A 20,440-nucleotide genomic window follows, 5' to 3' on the forward strand; every position below is an offset into this window, starting at 1 on the left:
AATAACACAATTTAACAATTCAGATTTGAGTACTGATATACCTATAACTACACCTTTTAAACAATATTCCCCCGCCTCTCCTCCCCCTACTTCCCACCCCTGTCCGCCTTATCACTTTAAGTATTCCTTCCAGATTTCTTCATATTTATCCATTCTTAATTTGTGTCGATACGCAATTCGTTCGTAGGTGACTAGTCTGTCCATATTGTCAATCCATGTGCTCAACGGGATCTTTTTGCGGCTCTTCCAATTCTCAAGACAAGTTTTTTTGCTTCCAATATGGCACGATACATCCATATATATATATATATATATATATATATATATATATGTATATGTATATGCAGGTTTTGGTGTCTTCGGGTGTCTTCCCGTGTAAGAGTTGGGGTGTCTAGGCGACGTTTCGACGAGGTCTCACTCGTCATCTTCAGGCTGGTGCTTTCGGCTTCTTGTTACTGGAACAGAGCTCTGTTCCAGTAACAAGAAGCCGAAAGCACCAGCCTGAAGATGACGAGTGAGACCTCGTCGAAACGTCGCCTAGACACCCCAACTCTTACACGGGAAGACACCCGAAGACACCAAAACCTGCATTCCTGTACCCGTGAAAATCTACGAAAGCATATATGTATATGTATATATGTGTATATATATATATTGACCCCTTGTAATCTCCCGCGTTTCCGGTATATAATTCAGAATTAAATTTAAATTAATTCAATTAATTCAAATTTAAATTAATTTAGAATTAAATTTAGAATGTCGTCACTCGGCGCGCCCTTTCGTCACTCGTCCCGCGACGGCGCTGTAAACAGCGCCCTTTAACCTGGGAAACGCCATTGGGAGGAAGCGGGGGGGGGGCGGAAACCATAGAGATGAAGCCGCTACTTCCGGCCTAAATTAGAAAAAAAGCTACCATTGGCCCTAACAAAACAAAAAAAGAACAAAACCCGAGTGCGCGTGCGCACGCGCGTGCGCCTTCCGCTCCGGCGGCCTCTGACCCCGCCCACGTCCGGGCCGCCCTCCGGAGGCTGCGCGCGCGCCACCTTCCTCCTCCTCCCCAACCCCCCCCTCGCTCGCCCGCCCGCTCCTCCTTATTAGAGCGAGAGCGGACGAGACATCCGGTTCCGCCCCGAATCCGTGCTTGTGAGGGAGGGAGGGAGAAAGAGAGAGACGGACGCGCTGCCCCAGTCGCTCCTCCCCCCCCGCGCCCTCGGCCGGGAAGCGAACCCCGGACCCTGAGACGGAGAAAGAAGAGCGCCTAGGTAACGGGGGGGAGAGGGCCGGGCCGGGCGGGGAAGGCCGGCCGGCCTCCCTCCCGCCTTCCCCCGTGAAGGGGGTGTGTGGGAAGGGGGGCAGCGGGGCAGCTTCTCCTCAGAGAAAGAGAGCGGGAGGAGCAGGAGGAGGAGGAGCGGCGGCTGTCAACAGCCCCGCAGGCCCCTTCCCCGGGCGCCCAGAGGGGTGCGGGGCCGACTGGCTGCGCGACCTTCTTCCCTCCGGCCTCGCCCTGAGGGGATAAATGGGCCGGGGAGGTGCCAGGTAGTGGTGGTAATAATAATAATAACGTGCAATAAGTCCTCTTTTAGGCGCCCACGCAGCTTGCAGCCACGAAACCGCTAGCCCGTTTGCAATGCTAAGCAGGGTTCAGACTGGGTGGGAGGGGGAGGGAAACGCGTGCTGAGGTTCCCTGCATGGCGGGGGGTGGGCTAGATGACCCCCCGAAGGCCCCCTTCCGACTATTCGGTTCTGTGATTCTATGGTACACAAGCCCGCCTTTGAAAGAGTAAGATTGTGAGTGTGCACGTCTCTCACTCACTCACACTCTTTCTCTCTCTGTGTGTGTAGTGGCAGTAATAATAATAATAATAATAACGTGCAATAAGTCCTCTTTTAGGCACCCACGCAGCTTGCAGCAGCATCTGCAGCCACGAAACCGCTAGCCCGTTTGCAATGCTAAGCAGGGTTCAGACTGTGGGGGGGGGGGGAGGGAAACGCGTGCTGAGGTTCCCTGCATGGCGGGGGGTGGGCTAGATGACCCCCCGGAGGCCCCTTCCGACTATTCGGTTCTGTGATTCTATGGTACACAAGCCCGCCTTTGAAAGAGGAAGATTGTGAGTGTGCACGTCTCTCACTCACTCTCTTTCTCTCTCTCTCTCTCTCTCTCTCTCTGTGTAGTGGCGGTAATAATAATAATAATAATAATAATAATAATAATAATAATAATGTGCAATAAGTCCTCTTTTAGGTGCCCACACAGCTTGCGGCAACATCTGCAGCCACGAAACCGCTAGCCCGTTTGCAATGCTAAGCAGGGTTCAGACTGGGGGGGGGGAGGGAAACGCGTGCTGAGGCCCCTTCCGACTATTCGGTTCTGTGATTCTATGGTACACAAGCCCGCCTTTGAAAGAGTAAGATTGTGAGTGTGCACGTCTCTCTCTCAGTCACTCTCTTTCTCTCTCTAATGTGTGCATGTACAGTTATGTGTGTCCCTGTATGTGCACACATACACAGCTTCCTTCACTGCGGGCTCAGTGACAACTCCCAAATACTTAGTGCTCATGTGGCACCTTTCAAGTTCCCAGCACACCAGAGTAACATGCTTCCTGGCAAAAACAGCCCTGTAAGGTAGGGGTGGCAGTGCTAGAAGAGTGTGGGACTCCAGGTAATATGAGTGTTAGGAATCATATAATGGTTGGGTTGGAAGAGACCCTGAGCGTCATCTAGTCCAACCCCTGCTTCAGGATGGGAAAGGAAAGTACTTCTTCACACAGTGCATGGTTAGGCTATGACAGACTCACTCCCATAGACAGATAGGTAGCCGTGTTGGTCTGCCATAGTCAAAATAAAAAAATTCCTTCCAGTAGCACCTTAAAGACCAACTAAGTTAGTTCTTGGTATGAGCTTTCGTGTGCATGCACACTTCTTACCTTCTCACCCCTTGCCTTTTCCTGTAAGACCTATTGCAGTCGTTAAGAGTCGTCAACAGGCTCATCTCAGCTATCTGCCAATCTCCCATTCCCACCACCCTTCTGACTTCTCACTATATAGAAGGATCTGGCAACTTCTGTTTCAGTGTATCTGAAGAAGTGTGCATGCACACGAAAGCTCATACCAAGAACTAACTTAGTTGGTCTTTAAGGTGCTACTGGAAGGAATTTTTTTATTTTCACTCCCATAGTGTTCACCCAACCTAGATGGCTTTCAAAGAGGATTTAGTCAAATTTGTGGAGAAGAGGGCTATCAAAGGCCACTAACTATGATGGATATTCACTGCCTCTGCAGTTGCAGGCTGTCATGCTTCTGAATACCAGTTACTGCTGGAAGCCTCAGGAGGGGGGAAAATTTATTGTGCTTGAATTCTGCCTGTGGATTTCTCATAATCGGTATCTGGTCAGCTGCTGTGAGAACAGGGTGCTGGACTAGATAAGGCATTGGCCTGTTGCAGCTGACTCCTCTTAAGATCTTACAAGAGTGAAAGTGACTTACGGTGGCTAAGATCTTAAGTGGGGATTTCCTGTTCAATAACACTTAGCTACTATGCTACATCAGCTTCCATTTCACATGTGAAAATGGGTGCTGTGAACCTGTCTTGTCCCTACTGACGCATCAAGGATTGCTGAGTTTGTCAACCCCACTATAACAAATTGCTTTAACCTTTTCTTTTACCTTTTGACAGATGTACTTATTTACTGTGCATTATAGCTGGTCCTAGACCTGATTTGAAAACAAAGCTCTGTTTGGTTAAAAGGATAATAAAAAAATAGATTTCCCTTAAGATGTATTATCATAGTTCTGAACACTAGCCTAGCCACCTTAATGTTTACTCCAATGCATTCATATGCAAATACCCTAGAGACAAAAATAGATCTTCCTTCCATTCAGAGAAAAACAGCAGCTTTACTGCATGTATGCATGCTAAAAGATCCATGTAGTTCCTCATCCTGTTTTCCATTGTAGCTAACCAAATGCTAATGGAAAACCCACAGAGATGAAGTGGAGAGTGTGGGCTACTTTTACTTAAAAAGGTACAGTGGTGCCCCGCAAGATGAATGCCTCGCAAGACGAAAAACTCGCTAGACGAAAGGGTTTTGCGTTTTTTGAGTCACTTCGCAAGACAAATTTCCCTATGGGCTTGCTTCGCAAGACGAAACATCTTGCGAGTTTGTTTCCTTTTTCTTAAAGCCGCTAAGCCATTAATAGCCGCTAAGCCACTAATAGCCGCGCTTCGCAAGACAAAGAGACTCGTGGAACGGATTAATTTCGTCTTGCGAGGCACCACTGTAAAGGTAAAGGTACCCCTGCCCGTACGGGCCAGTCTTGTCAGACTCTAGGGTTGTGCGCTCATCTCACTCTAGAGGCCGGGAGCCGGCGCCGTCCGCAGACACTTCCGGGTCACGTGGCCAGCGTGACGAAGCTGCTCTGGCGAGCCTGCACCAGCGCACATGGAACGCCGTTTACCTTCCACTATAAAGCGGTACCTATTTATCTACTTGCACTTTTAAGGATGCTTTCGAACTGCTAGGTGGGCAGGAGCTGGGACCGAAAGACGGGAGCTCACCCCGCCGCGGGGATTCGAACTGCCGACCATACGATCGGCAAGTCCTAGGCACTGTGGTTTTACCCACAGCGCCACCCGCGTCCCTTTTACTTAGCAGTCTATAAAGGGCCAGGCTAGGCTGCAAACCCATTAACAGGGTGAAGCTGCAATTGTGCAGAGCCTCTTGTTAGCTCTTCCTATAGGGCGTGGTGGCAGGAAATAGGTGAATTAGGCACAAATCCCCATGTGTTTGAATTGGGGCCAAATTCTCTTTTGCATGTCAGACAACAAGTGGTCATGCCAAAAGATAAGTGGGGAGGGAGAAGCAGGCAAAATTGCAATCCAACCTTCACTCTCCCCAAACAGTTTTCCAACCACTCGGGTACAGCAGGAGGGCATAATATGGGGCACAGCATCCTGACCCAGCAAAGACCTAGAGGGTTGCACCAGGAACCCCAGGTTTCACACACAAGTGGTCCCAAGTTCAAACCTTGACTGCCATTTCCCACTAGAAAATTCTGGAAGGACTTTGTATACCTAAGATGCCTTGGTGAATGCAGAGTCTTGAGCCATTCAGAGGAAATACCACATCAGTCAATTGTATGACTCCCACGTGACCCAGTTTGCTTTTGCAGCACTCAGTCCCTGCCATATAACCTAGCCACACTATTCCACATGTTCGTATGCATTATTGCCTGGTACTGCTGTTTATTTCCTCTCTATGTCTTGAGGAAAGACATGTCCCCAATTCTTTCCCCTAACAACAGACTTACTCATTCCTTCACATGCCCACTGCATAATTCATCACATCAGAAGTAACCAGGAGGCTTTTCAACTGTTAGGGGTCTCAACCCCCTTACCTGGAATTCAGATGGCCAAAGAAGGAATAAACTACACCAAGACCTGGTGGAAAAGAAATCTTTGAGCCCCTTTCTCTTCATAATTCTATCCTGACACGAGCGCCTGTGAATAAGACTCAGCAGGCATGGAAAGCAGGGTTCGAAATTAGCAGGGCACCAGAGCGCATTTCGCGCCTAAAGATACTCCATTTGCGAGCACCGCAAAAGGTCTGGGTTCCATTTTTTTTCACCTGGCTGACACTCAAGGATTACTGAAATGTATGTGCTTTGAAGCCTCAAAGTATATGTTAAGAATAGACAGTGCATTAAGTTTAATAATGTAGAGTAGAGTGTTTTGAAAACTGAAGTCTAGTACCAATATTTTATTGTAAACACCAAATTAAACATGTATTTCTTTTTAAAATGGGATATTAACAATGTGTCACTTATGTGAATTGCATATTAGTTCATGCTTATCAAAATAATAAGCGTTGCTGGACCCATCCCTAATGGCAACTAGACATTCTGTTTTGGCACCCACAGCCCAGGTCCCACGAGCCATTTGGCTCCTAGCTTTTCTATCCCAGTTTCTAACACTGGTGGGAAAGGGTCCTGGAAGGCAAAAGGAATAATGATTGTTTGGCTGGCACTAGCAGTAGCGGCATAAGGGACACAGGTGGCGCTGTGGGTTAAACCACAGAGCCTAGGACTTGCCAATCAGAAGGTCGGCGGTTCGAATCCCTGCGACGGGGTGAGCTCCCGTTCTTCGGTCCCTGATCCTGCCAACCTAGCAGTTCGAAAGCACGTCAAAGTGCAAGTAGATAAATAGGTACCGCTCCGGCGGGAAGGTAAACGGCGTTTCCGTGTGCTGCTCTGGTTCGCCAGAAGCTGCTTAGCCATGCTGGCCACATGACCTGGAAGCTGTACGCCGGCTCCCTCAGCCAATAAAGCGAGATGAGCGCCGCATCCCCAGAGTCGGTCACGACTGGACCTTAATGGTCAGGGGTCCCTTTACCTTTACCTAGCAGTAGCGGCAACACAAAGCTTACCTGCACCTGAGGCTGTGTCACTACCCCACCCCCCACCCCACTAAGTGTGTGTACTTAGATTTGCATGGAGACATCATTACTAGCTTTGGGAGAGGAAGGCTTTGTAATGCAAAAAGTTTAACCAAAAAGGTGTTGTTGGGTAAGCATGTTACTTCCTATCCCTTGCTTCGTTTTGTGGGGTGCCTTGTCCTTTCCTCCCTTGCTGGGGTAACAGAGCAACAGTTCCCGTTGCATTGTACTTCCCATATAATATTTAGAGGTACCCATAATGCTATTTAGAGGATAAGCTTATTGTGGAAAGTGCTCTTTCACTTTAGGAACATACGGTACTGTGCTATACTGAGCCAGCTCGTTGATTCACCTTCTGTCTCCACCAATTGGCAGGAGCTCTCCTGTGTTTAGGAAGGAGCCTCTCCACCACACTCACCGTGCTACCTGGAATTGCCAGGTATTGAACTTGGGACCTAGATGTTATAATAATAATTTATTATTTATACCCCGCCCCTCTGACTGGGTCTCCCCAGCCACTCTGGGTGGCTTCCAACCAAATATCAAAAACAATACAGCGTCAGACATTAAAAACTTCCCTAAACAGGGCCACCTTCAGCTGTCTTTTAAAAGTAAAATAGTTTTTTATTGCCTTGACATCTGCTGGGAGGGTGTTCCACAGGGCGGGCGCCACTACCGAGAAGGCCCTCTGCCTGGTTCCCTGTAACCTCACTTCTTGCAGCGAGGGAACCACCAGAAGGCCCTCAGAGCTGGACCTCAGTGTCCGGGCTGAATGATGGGGGTGGAGATGCTTCTTCAGGTATACAGGGCCGAGGCTGTTTAGGGCTTTCAAGGTCAGCACCAACACTTTGAATTGTGCTTGGAAACGAGCCAGTGGAGGTCTTTCAGGACCGGTAGATGTTCTACCACTGAGCTACTGTCCTTGCGTAGCTCCCACCAGCAAGGTGAATCCCAGTGGTACAGGTTTTCCAGAAAATTTTGGACTGGAAAATTTATGTTGCCCTAAGGCATTTGAGTTCTGATTTAGCGCATTTGTTTGACTTACTTTTTATTTTTGTTTATTACATGTGTGCTGTATTAATTAATTAATTAATTAATTATGAACATCTCCGAAGGTTTTCCAATATCCGAAAGTATTAGAATGGAAATTTGCCCCCCCCCCCCAGGTGCTCCAAATGTAGTTTGAAACGTTGTATTCAAGCAGATTCAAAACTTCACTTGAAAATTATTTTTATTGGAATATTTGTAAATAATTTAAGGTTTAACAGTTCAATAGCGCATACTTTCCTTCTGTGGCAGAGGAGGGATGAAGGCGCTGCAAATGTTAACAAATGAACTTTTATCATGCTGAAAAAACAAATAAGTGTGCTACCTATGGTCACCTTATTCCAGAGTATTGTATCTATTCAATTTGATTTCAGTTGTATTAATTATGTTACATGACATACCAAATTTAAGGAAGACACTGACAAACTGGTGTGTGTCCAGAGGGGGATGACTAGCTAGAATGGTCAGTCTGGAAATAGATGCTGGACAGAAGTAGCTGGGTATGTTTAGCCTGGAAAAAATAAGATTAAAGGGAGACACAGTGGGGGTCGAGAAGATAGAGCAGCGGTTTGACTTCACCCCCGGAGGTGCATTTCATTGTCTCTTGAGACAGACAGATGCCAACAACAACAATTGACTAGTTTCATGGGGTGGTGGAGTCAACAGTGGTTTGGCTTGGGTAGTACGTTGGTTCAGGGAGCCAGTGTGGTGTAGTGGTTAAGAGCGGTAGTCTCGTAATCTGGGGAACTGGGTTCGTGCCTCCGCTCCTCCACATGCAGCTGCTGGGTGACCTTGGGCTAGTCACACTTCTCTGAAGTCTCTCAGCCCCACTCACCACACAGAGTGTTTGTTGTGGGGGAGGAAGGGAAAGGAGAATGTTAGCCACTTTGAGACTCCTTAAAGGGAGTGAAAGGCGGGATATCAAATCCAAACTCTTCTTCTCTTCTTCTTAACATCAAACCCTAAAGCTCTCCAGCCAGCATAAATATAGGCTTGCACCCTTAGCCATCTCTTTGATAAACTGAAAAGTCCCCAATACTTGAGCATTCCTTAGTAGGGTGCTTCAACCCTGTCATCTTCCTGGCTGCGCTTTTTTACATCTTTTCCAACTCTATATCATCTTTTTGTGATGGAGCAACTGAAATTGTAGATAGTATTCCAGATGCAAGTGCATTATAGGTTTATTTATATAAATGTGATATGATAGCAACTGCTTCATTTTAAATTCCTTTTGTAATAATTCCGAGCACGGTATTTTCCTTTTCCATTACCACCATGCTCTTAGTTAATGATTTTCACAGAGCTGTATCCACTGTGGTCGTAATATACATTTTTTTTGTTTAGTCACCACATGTTCAGATCTCATCAGTATACAGGATTTTCCCCTCCAACGTGTATCAGTTTTCACTTAACTTGCATTGAACCTAAGTTTCATTGACTATTCATGCAGTTGGGAGAGATTTTCCAGCTTCTATTAGTCGGCAACCTGAATAATTTGCTGTTCTTTGCAGACTTGGCCATTTTAGTGTTCACTCTTTGTCTCCAGATCATTTATGAACAAATTAAATAGCATCAGTATCTTATATAATGATGCATTGTACTTCCCATCATTGAAATAATTTTATGTTATTTCAATTCTTTGCTTCCTGTTCTTTAGCAAATTAATGAATCTCTGTTATTTCTTCCATGACTGCTAAATTTACTCAGAAGACTTTGGTGAGGTACTTTATCAAAAGCTTTTTGGAAGCCAGAGTATATAATCTCTACTGAATCATGCATATCTACATGCTTGTAAAGCCCTAAAAGGCTTTGGCCCTGTATACCTGATGGAGCTTCTCCACCCCCATAATTCAGGGGCTTTCTGGTGGTTCCCTCACTGCGAGAAGCCAAGTTACAGGGAACCAGGCAGAGGGCCTTCTTGGTAGTGGCACCTGCCCTGTGGAATTCCCTCCCATCAGATGTCAAGGAAATAAACAACTATCTAATTTTTAGAAGACATTTGAAGGCAGCCATGTTCAGGGAAGTTTTAAATGTTTGATGTTCTATTATGCTTTAATTTTTTTATAGCCACCCAGAGTGGTTGGGGTAACCCAGTCAGATGGGTGGTATATAAGTACAGTGGTGCCCCGCAAGACGAATGCCTCGCAAGACGGAAAACCCGCTAGACGAAAGGGGTTTCCGTTTTTCAGCTGCTTCGCAAGACAATTTTCCCTATGGGCTTTCTTCGAAAACGTCTTGCGAGTGTTCCGATTTTTTTTTGCTCCCCCCCCTTTTCTAAGCCGCTAATAGCCTTTTAGCCGCTAATCCGCTAAGCCTTTAATAGCCGCTAAACCGCTAATAGCGCTAAGCTGCTAATAGGGTTGCTTCGCAAGACGAAAAAACCGCTAGACGAAGAGACTCGCAGAACAGATTAATTTCGTCTTGCGAGGCACCACTGTATTCAATAATAAACGATTGATTGTAGAAAATGAAAGGTTGGCAAGGCAGCACAGGACTCCACTTTGCCAAAGCCATGTTGTTTTACTTTACCTTCCTTCAAGTTCAGCCAGTGTTGCCAATGATCGGGGAGTTGTAATGCAGCACTATCTGGAGGACCACAGGTTTCCCCATTCCTGATTTAGAATCTAAATCTGCAGTCCTGGGAATAAGCCCCTTTGAACATGGTGGAACTTACCCTGGAGTAAACACACATTGGGTCAAAACGTTGGGCATCAAAGTGGTACATTCCTGATACTGTATATCCAAATAGTGCAAGTCCCACATAGGATGTGCATCCCATGGACATGTCACAGAGAGGGTGGTCAGGTGTTGAAGAGAATTGGGAGAGGCCAACCCAAGGGAAGGTTCTAGTGGGTTGAGAACTTGCAGCCCTAGGGAAATGGCCAGTGGATTGGGAGGAGGGGATCCAGATTCAGGAGAAGGGCCTAGTGGCTTGTCAGAGATGGACTTCCTAAGCCATACATCGCCAGCTGTGGAGGTGGTTCCAGCAGCACCGTACCCTGAAAGTGAAGAGAACTCTCCTGTGAGCTGGTTGTGTCATCTCCAAGGATGCGGAGGCAACATTGCTGGTGCAAGCAGACCATATATGCCCAGCCTCTACAGAGGAGTTCCCATTTGCTTCTCAGTCCCAAGGCTTGGGACGTCAAATGCACGAATGTGCCTGCTTCAGTCTTCAAAAGTAGAGGGCATGGAGCACGTCAAGTGTAGGATCAAATCTTAAACTTAGCCATGTATCTTAGTACAGTGGTGCCTCGCAAGACGAAAAGAATCCGTTCTGTGATTCTCTTCATCTAGCGGTTTTTTCGTCTTGCGAAGCAAGCCCATTGACGGATTAGCGCTATTAGCGGCTTTTAGCGGCTTATCTGCTGGTCGGATCAGCTGATAAGCGGCTTAGCGGCTTAGAAAAGGGGGGGGGAGGGAAAAAAGCCAGCAGGAACTCGCAAGACATTGTCGTCTTGCGAAGCAAGCCCATAGGAAATTCGTTTTGCGAAGCACCTCCAAAACGTAAACCTCTTTCGTCTAGCGAGTTTTCCATCTTGCGAGGCATTCGTCTTGCGGGGCACCACTGTACTCTGCCATGCTTTAATGGCTTGTAACCTGTAGACTCATGCTGGGCTGCTGTATGAGCCAAACTTTCAGAACAGTTTGCGTTCTGAGTCCAAAGGGGACTCAGGATATCGGGCAAATATTTTAAAATAAAGAATTGCAGCTGCTGCTTGTAAAAGCTGTACCTGCCCACCCCAGCTTTTATGCTTTTATCAGTCATATGTAAGTGAAGTGAACACTTGGAAGGGGAAATTACAGAAACCTTAAATTCTTTTGAAATTGAATTTTGCTGGATAGGAACTGCTGTAGTTCTTTCCCTCCCTGCAGTTATAAGATTCTACTGCATTTAATGTTCATTATCCAATGGAGTACATTTCATCTTACGTTGTGTGTTCTCTTGTATTACAGCCTTTGACACTGTCTACCAAAGAAATGGTGATGGAGAAGCCAAGTCCGCTGCTTGTAGGGCGGGAGTTCGTGAGGCAGTACTATACCCTGCTAAATAAAGCCCCCGACTTCTTACACAGGTAACTTCTAAATACATCAATAGCTGGTGTTGTCTTGACTAAAATAGCAAGTTGAATTGACCCCACTCCCCCCAAATGTAACTGTTTATCTTCCTATGGACAGCTTAACTTGATGGTATGGACTAGTTCCGCCTTGATGTTTTTATTTCATTGTATGCAGCCCTTATAGTTTAGGGTGGCTTTAAAATCTTTAAATTAAATAGGGGTTCTTTAAATAAACAACAAGCATAGCCAACTTGGGCTATGTTTATTTTGTGTCCCATAATTTGTTTCACGCACAAAGAAAATCCACCCTTTCAAGCCATAAAAAATTATATTTCGAAGTGTGGTTTTAATTTAGGTTCTGACTAAAACAGCTGTTCTATCTAAATTTGAAGTGGGTTTTTTTAAAATAAATAAATAAATTGTGGGCTTCATTAATAAAGAATAAGCAATTGAAAAAGCAGCTGAACAACACAAATTGGGAGCGTTGAGAGAAGAAACAAAGCACAGATACCCTGCCTCCTATTCCTGTGTATTTATTTATTGAAGGCTTTGTTCAACCAAGTCATATTAAGTAGTGACACACTGAAATCATTGGACTTCAGTTGCTCATGACTAACAATTCCATTGATTTCAGTGGGCCTAGTTTGGGCATGGCTTGACCAGATACAACCCTATGAAAGTATTATACAATTATACTCCCAGGGTGGTTTGCAAAAAAAATTCAAACAATTATAATGTGAATGCAAGAAAATACAGTAAATGAAAAAGCCACCAAATCATAAAAGCAGCATGATTAAAATTGTTTCTTTAAAAGCTGGAAAAATAAAAAGGTCCTTACTGGTGCTGAAAAGATGTTAAGGTAAGAGACCAAGCAAACCTCTCTAGAGATAGTGTTCTGCGCTGTAGTTGTCACTGCTGAGATGTCTTCTCATACCCTCCCCCATTACATTAGAAAGATGTTAACAAGAGGTCCTTCATTGAGGATCTAAATATATGGGTAGGTAGCTACAAAGACAAGCGGTCATCAGCCAATCTCATGTTCCAAATGATTCCAAATTAAGCATACACATGTTCTGTTTACATGTAAGAGACGTAGAGAAGTTATTTTGAGTGATCTCATAAATACAATAAACAAATATTTTGATTGGGAATTCCATACTGCATCTGGTCACAGTGGAGCTTGCTGTCAGCAGTGATCAGCTGATCAACATTTACAGCAAGCCTTTCTTGCCAAGGCTCCGAATTGTTTCCATGATGGTGGAACATGTGGGTATACAGTGGTGCCCCGCAAGACGAATGCCTCGCAAGACGGAAAACCCACTAGACGAAAGGGTTTTCCGTTTTTGAGCTGCTTCGCAAGACGATTTTCCCTATGGAAAATCGCCCTTTTTCTAAGCCGCTAAGCCGCTAATAGCCTTTTAGCCGCTAATCCGCTAAGCCTTTAATAGCCGCTAAACCGCTAATAGCGCTAAGCCGCTAATAGGGTTGCTTCGCAAGACGAAAAAACCGCTAGACGAAGAGACTCGCGGAACGGATTAATTTCGTCTTGCGAGGCACCACTGTAGTTTGGAGAAAGCAGCCTTGTGGGCCAAATTAGGACTCCCAGTGCACCTAATTTCACTTGCGGGGCAAAGGTTCTCCACTATTGTACCAGTTTTCAAAAAAGCAACTTCGGAGTTTGCCTGAAAACACTCTCCTGTTGACTGACAGAATTATAACACTGTGATGTAGCTTTTCAGTTAGTCTCCACTGGCCACAGTTTCTTTTCTATTGCCATGATTTTCTGCTATATGCGCCAGATAAATCTCTTGTTGCAAGAAAACTCCTTGCAATAAAGCTCATTCTCCATGATGCATGGCTGAGAAGCAGTAGAAGACCTGTTACATCCTGGATACCTTGAAGTGATTTAAGCTATTCTGACCCAGGACCTGCTTACTGAAAACAGCCAATGAGAGTGAAGTGTAAATGGTTAAGCATCTCAACTGTGGTTTCTCGGCTTCCTGTGCCACACAGTTATGGAGAATGACAAGCGCTGTAAAGAATTCAACATGGGCAGTGAGGTCCTCAAGCAACAGTTTTGAACTGTGAAATAGAGCATCTCTTTCCCATCGATAAGTGTTGAGATAAATATGCATCTTAACTATCCCAGAAAATGCATATGACTGATACTGATGCTGGTTTTCTTCCCACTGGGGTAGTCTGCTGCTAGTCAAATGATTAGTAGGTCTGTACTTCAACAAAGGGATGCGGGTGGCGCTGTGGGTTAAACCACAGAGCCTAGGACTTGCCGATCAGAAGGTTAGCGGTTCGAATCCCCGCGATGGGGTGAGCTCCCGTTGCTCAGTCCCTGCTCCTGCCAACCTAGAAGTTCGAAAGCACGTCAAAGTGCAAGTAGATAAATAGGTACCGCTCCGGCAGGAAGGTAAAATGGCGTTTCCGTGTGCTGCTCTGGTTCGCCAGAGCCACATGACCTGAAAGCTGTCTGCGGACAAATGCCGGCTCCCTCAGCCTATAGAGCGAGATAAGTGCACAACCTTCCGGTGGGAAGGTAAACAGCGTTTCCGTGCGCTGCTCTGGTTCGCCAGAAGTGGCTTAGTCATGCTGGCCACATGACCCGGAAGCTGTACACCGGCTCCCTCAGCCAATAAAGCAAGATGAGCACCGCAACCCCAGAGTCGGTCACGACTGGACCTAATGGTCAGGGGTCCCTCTACCTTTACCTTTAACTGGCAACATAGTGGTAGCTGACAAGAAAATTAAGAACGTCAAGGGTATCACATACCCCTTTACTGTGATGATGACCTAGCATTTCTGTCTTTGTCTTAGGATTTGGGTCACAATCTGAATGTGTGAAGAACCTGGGCAATAGTTCAGGAGTCATTGCTTCTCTTATTGCATCTCTTGCCATTAGATTTGATGGTATTAGCATCTTGGAAGCTTTCAGAATTTCATGAACAAGAAATGCTGAATCATAAATGCATATTGATGTACTCCTTACAGCTGCTTCCAGTTTCAGGCTGCTCTTGGAGACCAATATATTGTTTGATTAGTTTTGTATTCTGTTGGCTCCGCTTTAAAAAGTTACTATAGTACAGTGGTACCTCGGGTTAAGAACTTAATTCGTTCTGGAGGTCTGTTCTTAACCTAAAACTGTTCTTAACCTGAGGCACCACTTTAGCTAATGGGGCCGCCACGCCACCGCCACGCAATTTCTGTTCTCATCCTGAAGCAAAGTTCTTAACCCGAGGTACTGTTTCTGGGTTAGCGGAGTCTGTAACCTGAAGCATCTGTAACCCGAGGTACCACTGTAATGACTTTGAAATTACTGGTGCCTTGTGGTTGGATGTGGGCAGGGGAGATCAGGGAGATTGTATTAGAGCTTCAGAGTACTGTATTTTAATTGTTTTATTTAGTGATAAATAAAAATTATTTCCAATTTAAAGGCATATAAACTGATCTGAACTCTGTTCATCATATGAGGCCCTTCTTCGTGTGCCTCTTCCATGAGAGGTCCAGAGGGTGGCAATACAAGAAAGGGCCTTTTCTGCAGTGGCTCCCCATTTGTGGAATGTGCTCTCCAATGAGGTTTGGCTGGCGCCTTTGTTACACATCTTTAGGTGCCCAGCAAAAACCTTCCTCTTTAAACAGGCCTTTGGCTGATGTGGCCTTTGAAATGTGTTTGTGGGAGATGGGGTTTTTGTTTTTGTTTTAACTATTTATTTTATGCTTCTTTCCTGGTATTTTTATCTTGTGAACCTCCCTGAGATCTGATGAAGGGAGGTATATTAAGTTTAAAAAGTAATCATAATTTTAATACAGAGAACAAATAGTAAAAATAATCCTTAATGATTTCAGAACTGTAGATATCAGCATTGTATTTCGCTAACTTAATGGAAGAAGAGCCCTCTTGGTTATAGTTGAAATTGTTCCGGCTCTGAATATTTTCAGTGATCTCCTTTAGGACTGTACCCACAGATAACCTGGAATTATGTACACTGATCCTTAAAAGACACAGTTTGTTTCATCCATGTAGTTTTATTGCCCTGGAAAGGGATTTTGGGTGAAGTTGCCACTCCCTGAACACCCTAGTAGTTTCCCTTGAAACTAAGCAGGTCAAGGTCTGGTCAGTTCCAGAACAGGAGAATTCTTGAGAACCATTTGTTTTTATTTTATGTATTAATTTATTAAACTTGTATACCACCTTTCTTCCGAAGATCACAGGGTGGTTCACAACATAACAATACAAAATGGAAACACAGAATACATAATAAAACAAAAGCAAAATAAACCAACACCCACTTATGTCACCTTGGGTACTATTATGGAAGAATGGTGGGATATCTTTTAAAAGAAACTTTTGTAAGGTGCCTAGATACCAAAACTGGATACAAACCAGATTTAGCGTTATCTTATAACATTATTATTATTATTATTATTATTATTATTATTATTATTATTATTAATTTGCTATGGGCTTTTGAACTGCATCAGAATTTTATTGATTATACCAGGTTTTAAAAACCATATAGTCCTCTTATCCAAAGCTTACATTAAACTTCTTAGCATTCTTTTTTTAATTTGCTGAAAACCAGATGTGCTCCTATATGACTGTCCTAAACCTCGTGCTTGAATGTCTTTGCAGGTTTTATGGCAGGAATTCTTCTTATGTGCATGGTGGACTGGATGCCAGTGGCAAACCACAGGAAGCAGTGTATGGCCAGGCTGTATGTACCTAACCAATTATTTTAACATGTTCAGTCACAATAAATAAAGGCATAGCCTTTGGCAATACATAATGTTAAATATGGTGTTTCCATTAGATCAAGCAGTAATCTAGAGAGAGCATAGCCATTTGTTTGCAGCAGCAAAAATATTAGGGTTGTTTCCAATGCAGAGCTGAAACCTATGGGCTTTTTTTTTTGTCATGTATGCTGATTTCTATAGGCCTTCTTTGAGTTTGGCTTAGTTGGATGCAACCCTTAGTTGCCAGATGCTGGAAACAATTATCCCCTGCAGTGTGTAAAAATATGGGATATGACTGAAATACCATACAATCAAAGTTCAAGGAGGAATAGGGATATAAATGGACATTGAGAGAGAACTCCAGAAATGGTGAATCCTGTTTAATTTTTTACCCTGAACTGCACTAGGGTCAAGTGATGGGGCACATCCTGTTGCATTTAACATTTCCCCTACCTTATTTTTTTAACAGATAGGGTGTCCTCCGAAGCAAAGGTGTGGACATTTGTGTCCGCCATCTTTGTTTCCCAGAGCGCTGTGCCATAGAACACACATAAGAATGTGAAAAAGCAAAGATGGTAGGCACGATTATCTGGAGCCTTCGTAGGGGTAGGTTTGTTAAAGTTGGGGAAAGACAGACAAGGCTTCTGAAAAGTTTCAAATACATTTGATTTCCCATAGAGTTTCTTGCTTGGCAGTGCTAATGTAAGAGGCTGATATCCAACAGACAATATTGGGCTTGGATGTGGGAGACCACTTCTTTCAAGGCCTCATGGTGTGACATTGGGTCAGGTCAGTTATTTTGTGCGCTTCAGAGGCTTCTATGCAAAAATGAATAATAGTGACCTATTTAAAAAGGCAGCATAGAGATTATCAAGTGCCTAGGGCTTTTGGTTTTCAGTGTTCTTGGTAATTCTGTACTGAATGTCTATGCATTTTTCGTTGTCTTTCATTTCTGTTACTTTAGCAATAGATGATCCCAGTTTTTAAAATAGAACCTGATTTTTGACTTCAAAAACTGCCAGAAAAAGAGCTCTATTCTTGAACCAGCATCAAGACACGTAGATAGTAATCCATGCCTTTGTATCCATGTACAGTGGTGCCTCGCAAGACGAAATTAATTCGTTCCGCAAGTTTTTTCTTCTTGCGAGTTTTTCGTCTTGCGAAGCACAGTTTCCCATAGGAATGCATTGAAAATCAATTAATGCGTTCCTATGGAAACCGCTTGCCAGGCTGGCGGTGCGGAGAAGGGCTTTTCTCCCCACCGCAAGCCTTCAGGACAGGTACGGGAACAGAGGGGAAGGGGCGCAGCGCTTCTCCTCTGTTCCCGGGGCTTGCGGTGGGAGGAGGGTTTTTCCTCCCCACCGCCAACATTCAGAACAGCATTCTGAATGTTGGCGGTGGGAAGGAAAACCCTCCTCCCACCGCAACTCTTCAGGACAGCCATCCGAAGGCTGGCGCGGGGAGAAGGGCTTTCCGCCCTACCGCCAGCCTTCGGAGCAGCCTTCCGAAGGTTGGCTCGGGGAGAAGGGCTTTTCTCCCCACCGCCAGCCTTCGGAGGAGCCTTCCGAAGGCTGGTGCGGGGAGAAGGGCTTTCCGCCCCACCGCCAGCCTTCGGAGGAGCCTTCCGAAGGCTGGTGCGGGGAGAAGGGCTTTCCGCCCCACCGCCAGCCTTCGGAGCAGCCTTCCGAAGGTTGGCTCGGGGAGAAGGGCTTTTCTCCCCACCGCCAGCCTTCGGAGGAGCCTTCCGAAGGCTGGTGCGGGGAGAAGGGCTTTCCGCCCCACCGCCAGCCTTCGGAGGAGCCTTCCGAAGGCTGGTGCGGGGAGAAGGGCTTTCCGCCCCACCGCCAGCCTTCGGAGCAGCCTTCCGAAGGTTGGCTCGGGGAGAAGGGCTTTTCTCCCCACCGCCAGCCTTCGGAGGAGCCTTCCGAAGGCTGGCTCGGGGAGAAGGGCTTTTCTCCCCACCGCCAGCCTTCGGAGGAGCCTTCCGAAGGCTGGTGCGGGGAGAAGGGCTTTCCGCCCCACCGCCAGCCTTCGGAGGAGCCTTCCGAAGGCTGGTGCGGGGAGAAGGGCTTTCCGCCCCACCGCCAGCCTTCGGAGGAGCCTTCCGAAGGTTGGCTCAGGGAGAAGGGCTTTTCTCCCCACCGCCAGCCTTCGGAGGAGCCTTCCGAAGGCTGGCTCGGGGAGAAGGGCTTTTCTCCCCACCGCCAGCCTTCGGAGGAGCCTTCCGAAGGCTGGCGCGGGGAGAAGGGCTTTCCGCCCCACCGCCAGCCTTCGGAGGAGGTCCGAGGACAGTGGGGAAGACGCGCTGCGCTTCCCCGCTGTCCCGGAGATTTCCCTATGGGAAGAATGTGTCTCCCATGCTCTCTACATTGAAGGAAAAGCATTTCCATATTCAGCATTTTTAAAGCAATGCACTCAGTATTAAGAGGCCCTACCTAACAAAGGAAAACATCTATACAGTGGTACCTCTGGATGCGAACGGGATCCATTCCGGAGCCCTGTTCGCATCCTGAGCAGAACGCAACCTGCGTCTGTGCGGGTCACGATTCGCCGCTTCTGTGCATGCGCGTGACGTCATTTTGAGCATCTGCACATGCGCGAGTGGTGAAACCCGGAAGTAATCCGTTCCATTACTTCTGGGTCGCCGCAGAATGCAACCTGAAAACGCTCAACCTGAAGCGTCCTTAACCCGAGGTATGACTGTAGTTATCAAAATCAGGTACTGAGAGCTTGGGGTTTTATTTTAAATTTTTGGCTAAGTGGGATTTAAGTTTCTTTTATTTTGTCTCTAGGACATACACAAGAAGGTGATGTCCCTGCAGTTTAGTGAATGCCGCACTAAGATCCGCCATGTGGACGCTCATGCAACTCTGAACGATGGAGTAGTTGTGCAAGTCATGGGGGAGTTGACAAATAATGGGCAGCCGATGAGGAAATTCATGCAAACCTTCGTACTGGCTCCAGAAGTAAGTAGCCACCGTGAACTTCAAGCAGCAGGGCCCTAAACACGAGTTGATCCCAAATGATCGCCCTCACTTCAGAAACGTTTCAACCATCTGTGGCTGGAACAAATCTTCCTAGACTAAACATAGCACTTATTTCTGCAAGCTTGCTTTGGTCCCTCCACCAACAATCTTATCTAGGTGTACATAGCTGCAATTATAGCTTCCAGGTAAAGGCCATTCATATACAGTGGTGCCCCGCAAGACGAATTCCTCGCAAGACGGAAAACTCGCTAGATGAAAGAATTATCCGTTTTGGAGGTGCCTCGCAAAACGAATCTCCTGTGGGCTTGCTTTGCAAGACGAAAATGTCTTGCGAGTTCCTGCAGGTTTTTTTTCCTCCCCGCCCCTTTTTCTAAGCCGCTTATCAGCTGATCCGATAAGCAGATAAGCCGCTAAAAGCCGCTAATAGCGCTAATCCGCTAATCCGTCAATGGGCTTGCTTCGCAAGACGAAAAAACCGCTAGACGAAGAGAATCACAGAACAGATTCTTTTTGTCTTGCGAGGCACCACTGTATATGAGATGCCAAGTGTTCCAAATGAATTGAACATTATGGCTGAGAAGTCTTACATTTCGTGTCATTACATTGGTAGACACATGAATGCAAAAGGGAAAGGGAAACTGAATTTGAAAGCAATATGTAGCATTGCCAGAGAGTTAGTTAATCAACAGTTGAGTTGTTGTTGTTGTTGTTTTTACCCATGGTGTGTTTGTTTTTACAGGGATCTGTTCCAAATAAGTTTTATGTACACAACGACATATTCCGTTATGAAGATGAAGTATTTGGTGACTCTGAAGCTGAACTAGATGAAGGTAAGGGAATCGGTCAGAGTTGGGATGTAGGAAGCCCTGCTAGCTCAGACTAAAGGCCTCTGATCCAGTGTTCTGTTTTGACAGCAGCCAAATGAGATACCTATAGGAAGTCCAAAAGCAGGACTTCAAGGGAGCAGCATGCTGGAACTGAGAAATTCAGGAGATGAACTTGAGCACAACTCACTGTGGAAACTGCACACAGTCATATCTCTAGTTGCGTTAGCTTCATGTTGTGGATTTCCGGGTTCCGAACACGGCAAACCCGGAGGTGTATACTTCCGGGTTTCGCTGCATCCGCAGAAGCGTTCTTTGCGCATGCGCAGAAGCGCTCTATCGCGCTCCAC

At 45.9% G+C, this 20,440-nt stretch overlaps 1 protein-coding gene across 3 annotated transcripts in view; it reads left to right on the top strand.

The window, feature by feature from the left end:
• The first annotated feature begins 985 nt into the window (after positions 1–985).
• The window catches only part of G3BP2 (G3BP stress granule assembly factor 2), a 37,684-nt gene continuing 18,229 nt past the window's right edge, over positions 986–20,440 (top strand). Inside the window, exons 1-5 of one of the 3 annotated variants that reach the window (XM_083469979.1) lie at positions 986–1,262; positions 11,433–11,551; positions 16,179–16,260; positions 19,072–19,245; positions 20,006–20,096. In XM_083469979.1, coding sequence (XP_083326105.1) covers positions 11,457–11,551; positions 16,179–16,260; positions 19,072–19,245; positions 20,006–20,096 — 442 coding nt within the window. In that variant the 5' untranslated portion in view covers positions 986–1,262; positions 11,433–11,456. The remainder of the gene's footprint in view (positions 1,263–11,432; positions 11,552–16,178; positions 16,261–19,071; positions 19,246–20,005; positions 20,097–20,440) is intronic. The other 2 variants (XM_083469980.1, XR_014518136.1) reach the window with 2 other exon arrangements.

This window comes from Podarcis liolepis (genome assembly GCF_965112155.1).
Source record: "Podarcis liolepis genome assembly, chromosome: 13".
Lineage (NCBI taxonomy): Eukaryota > Metazoa > Chordata > Lepidosauria > Squamata > Lacertidae > Podarcis > Podarcis liolepis.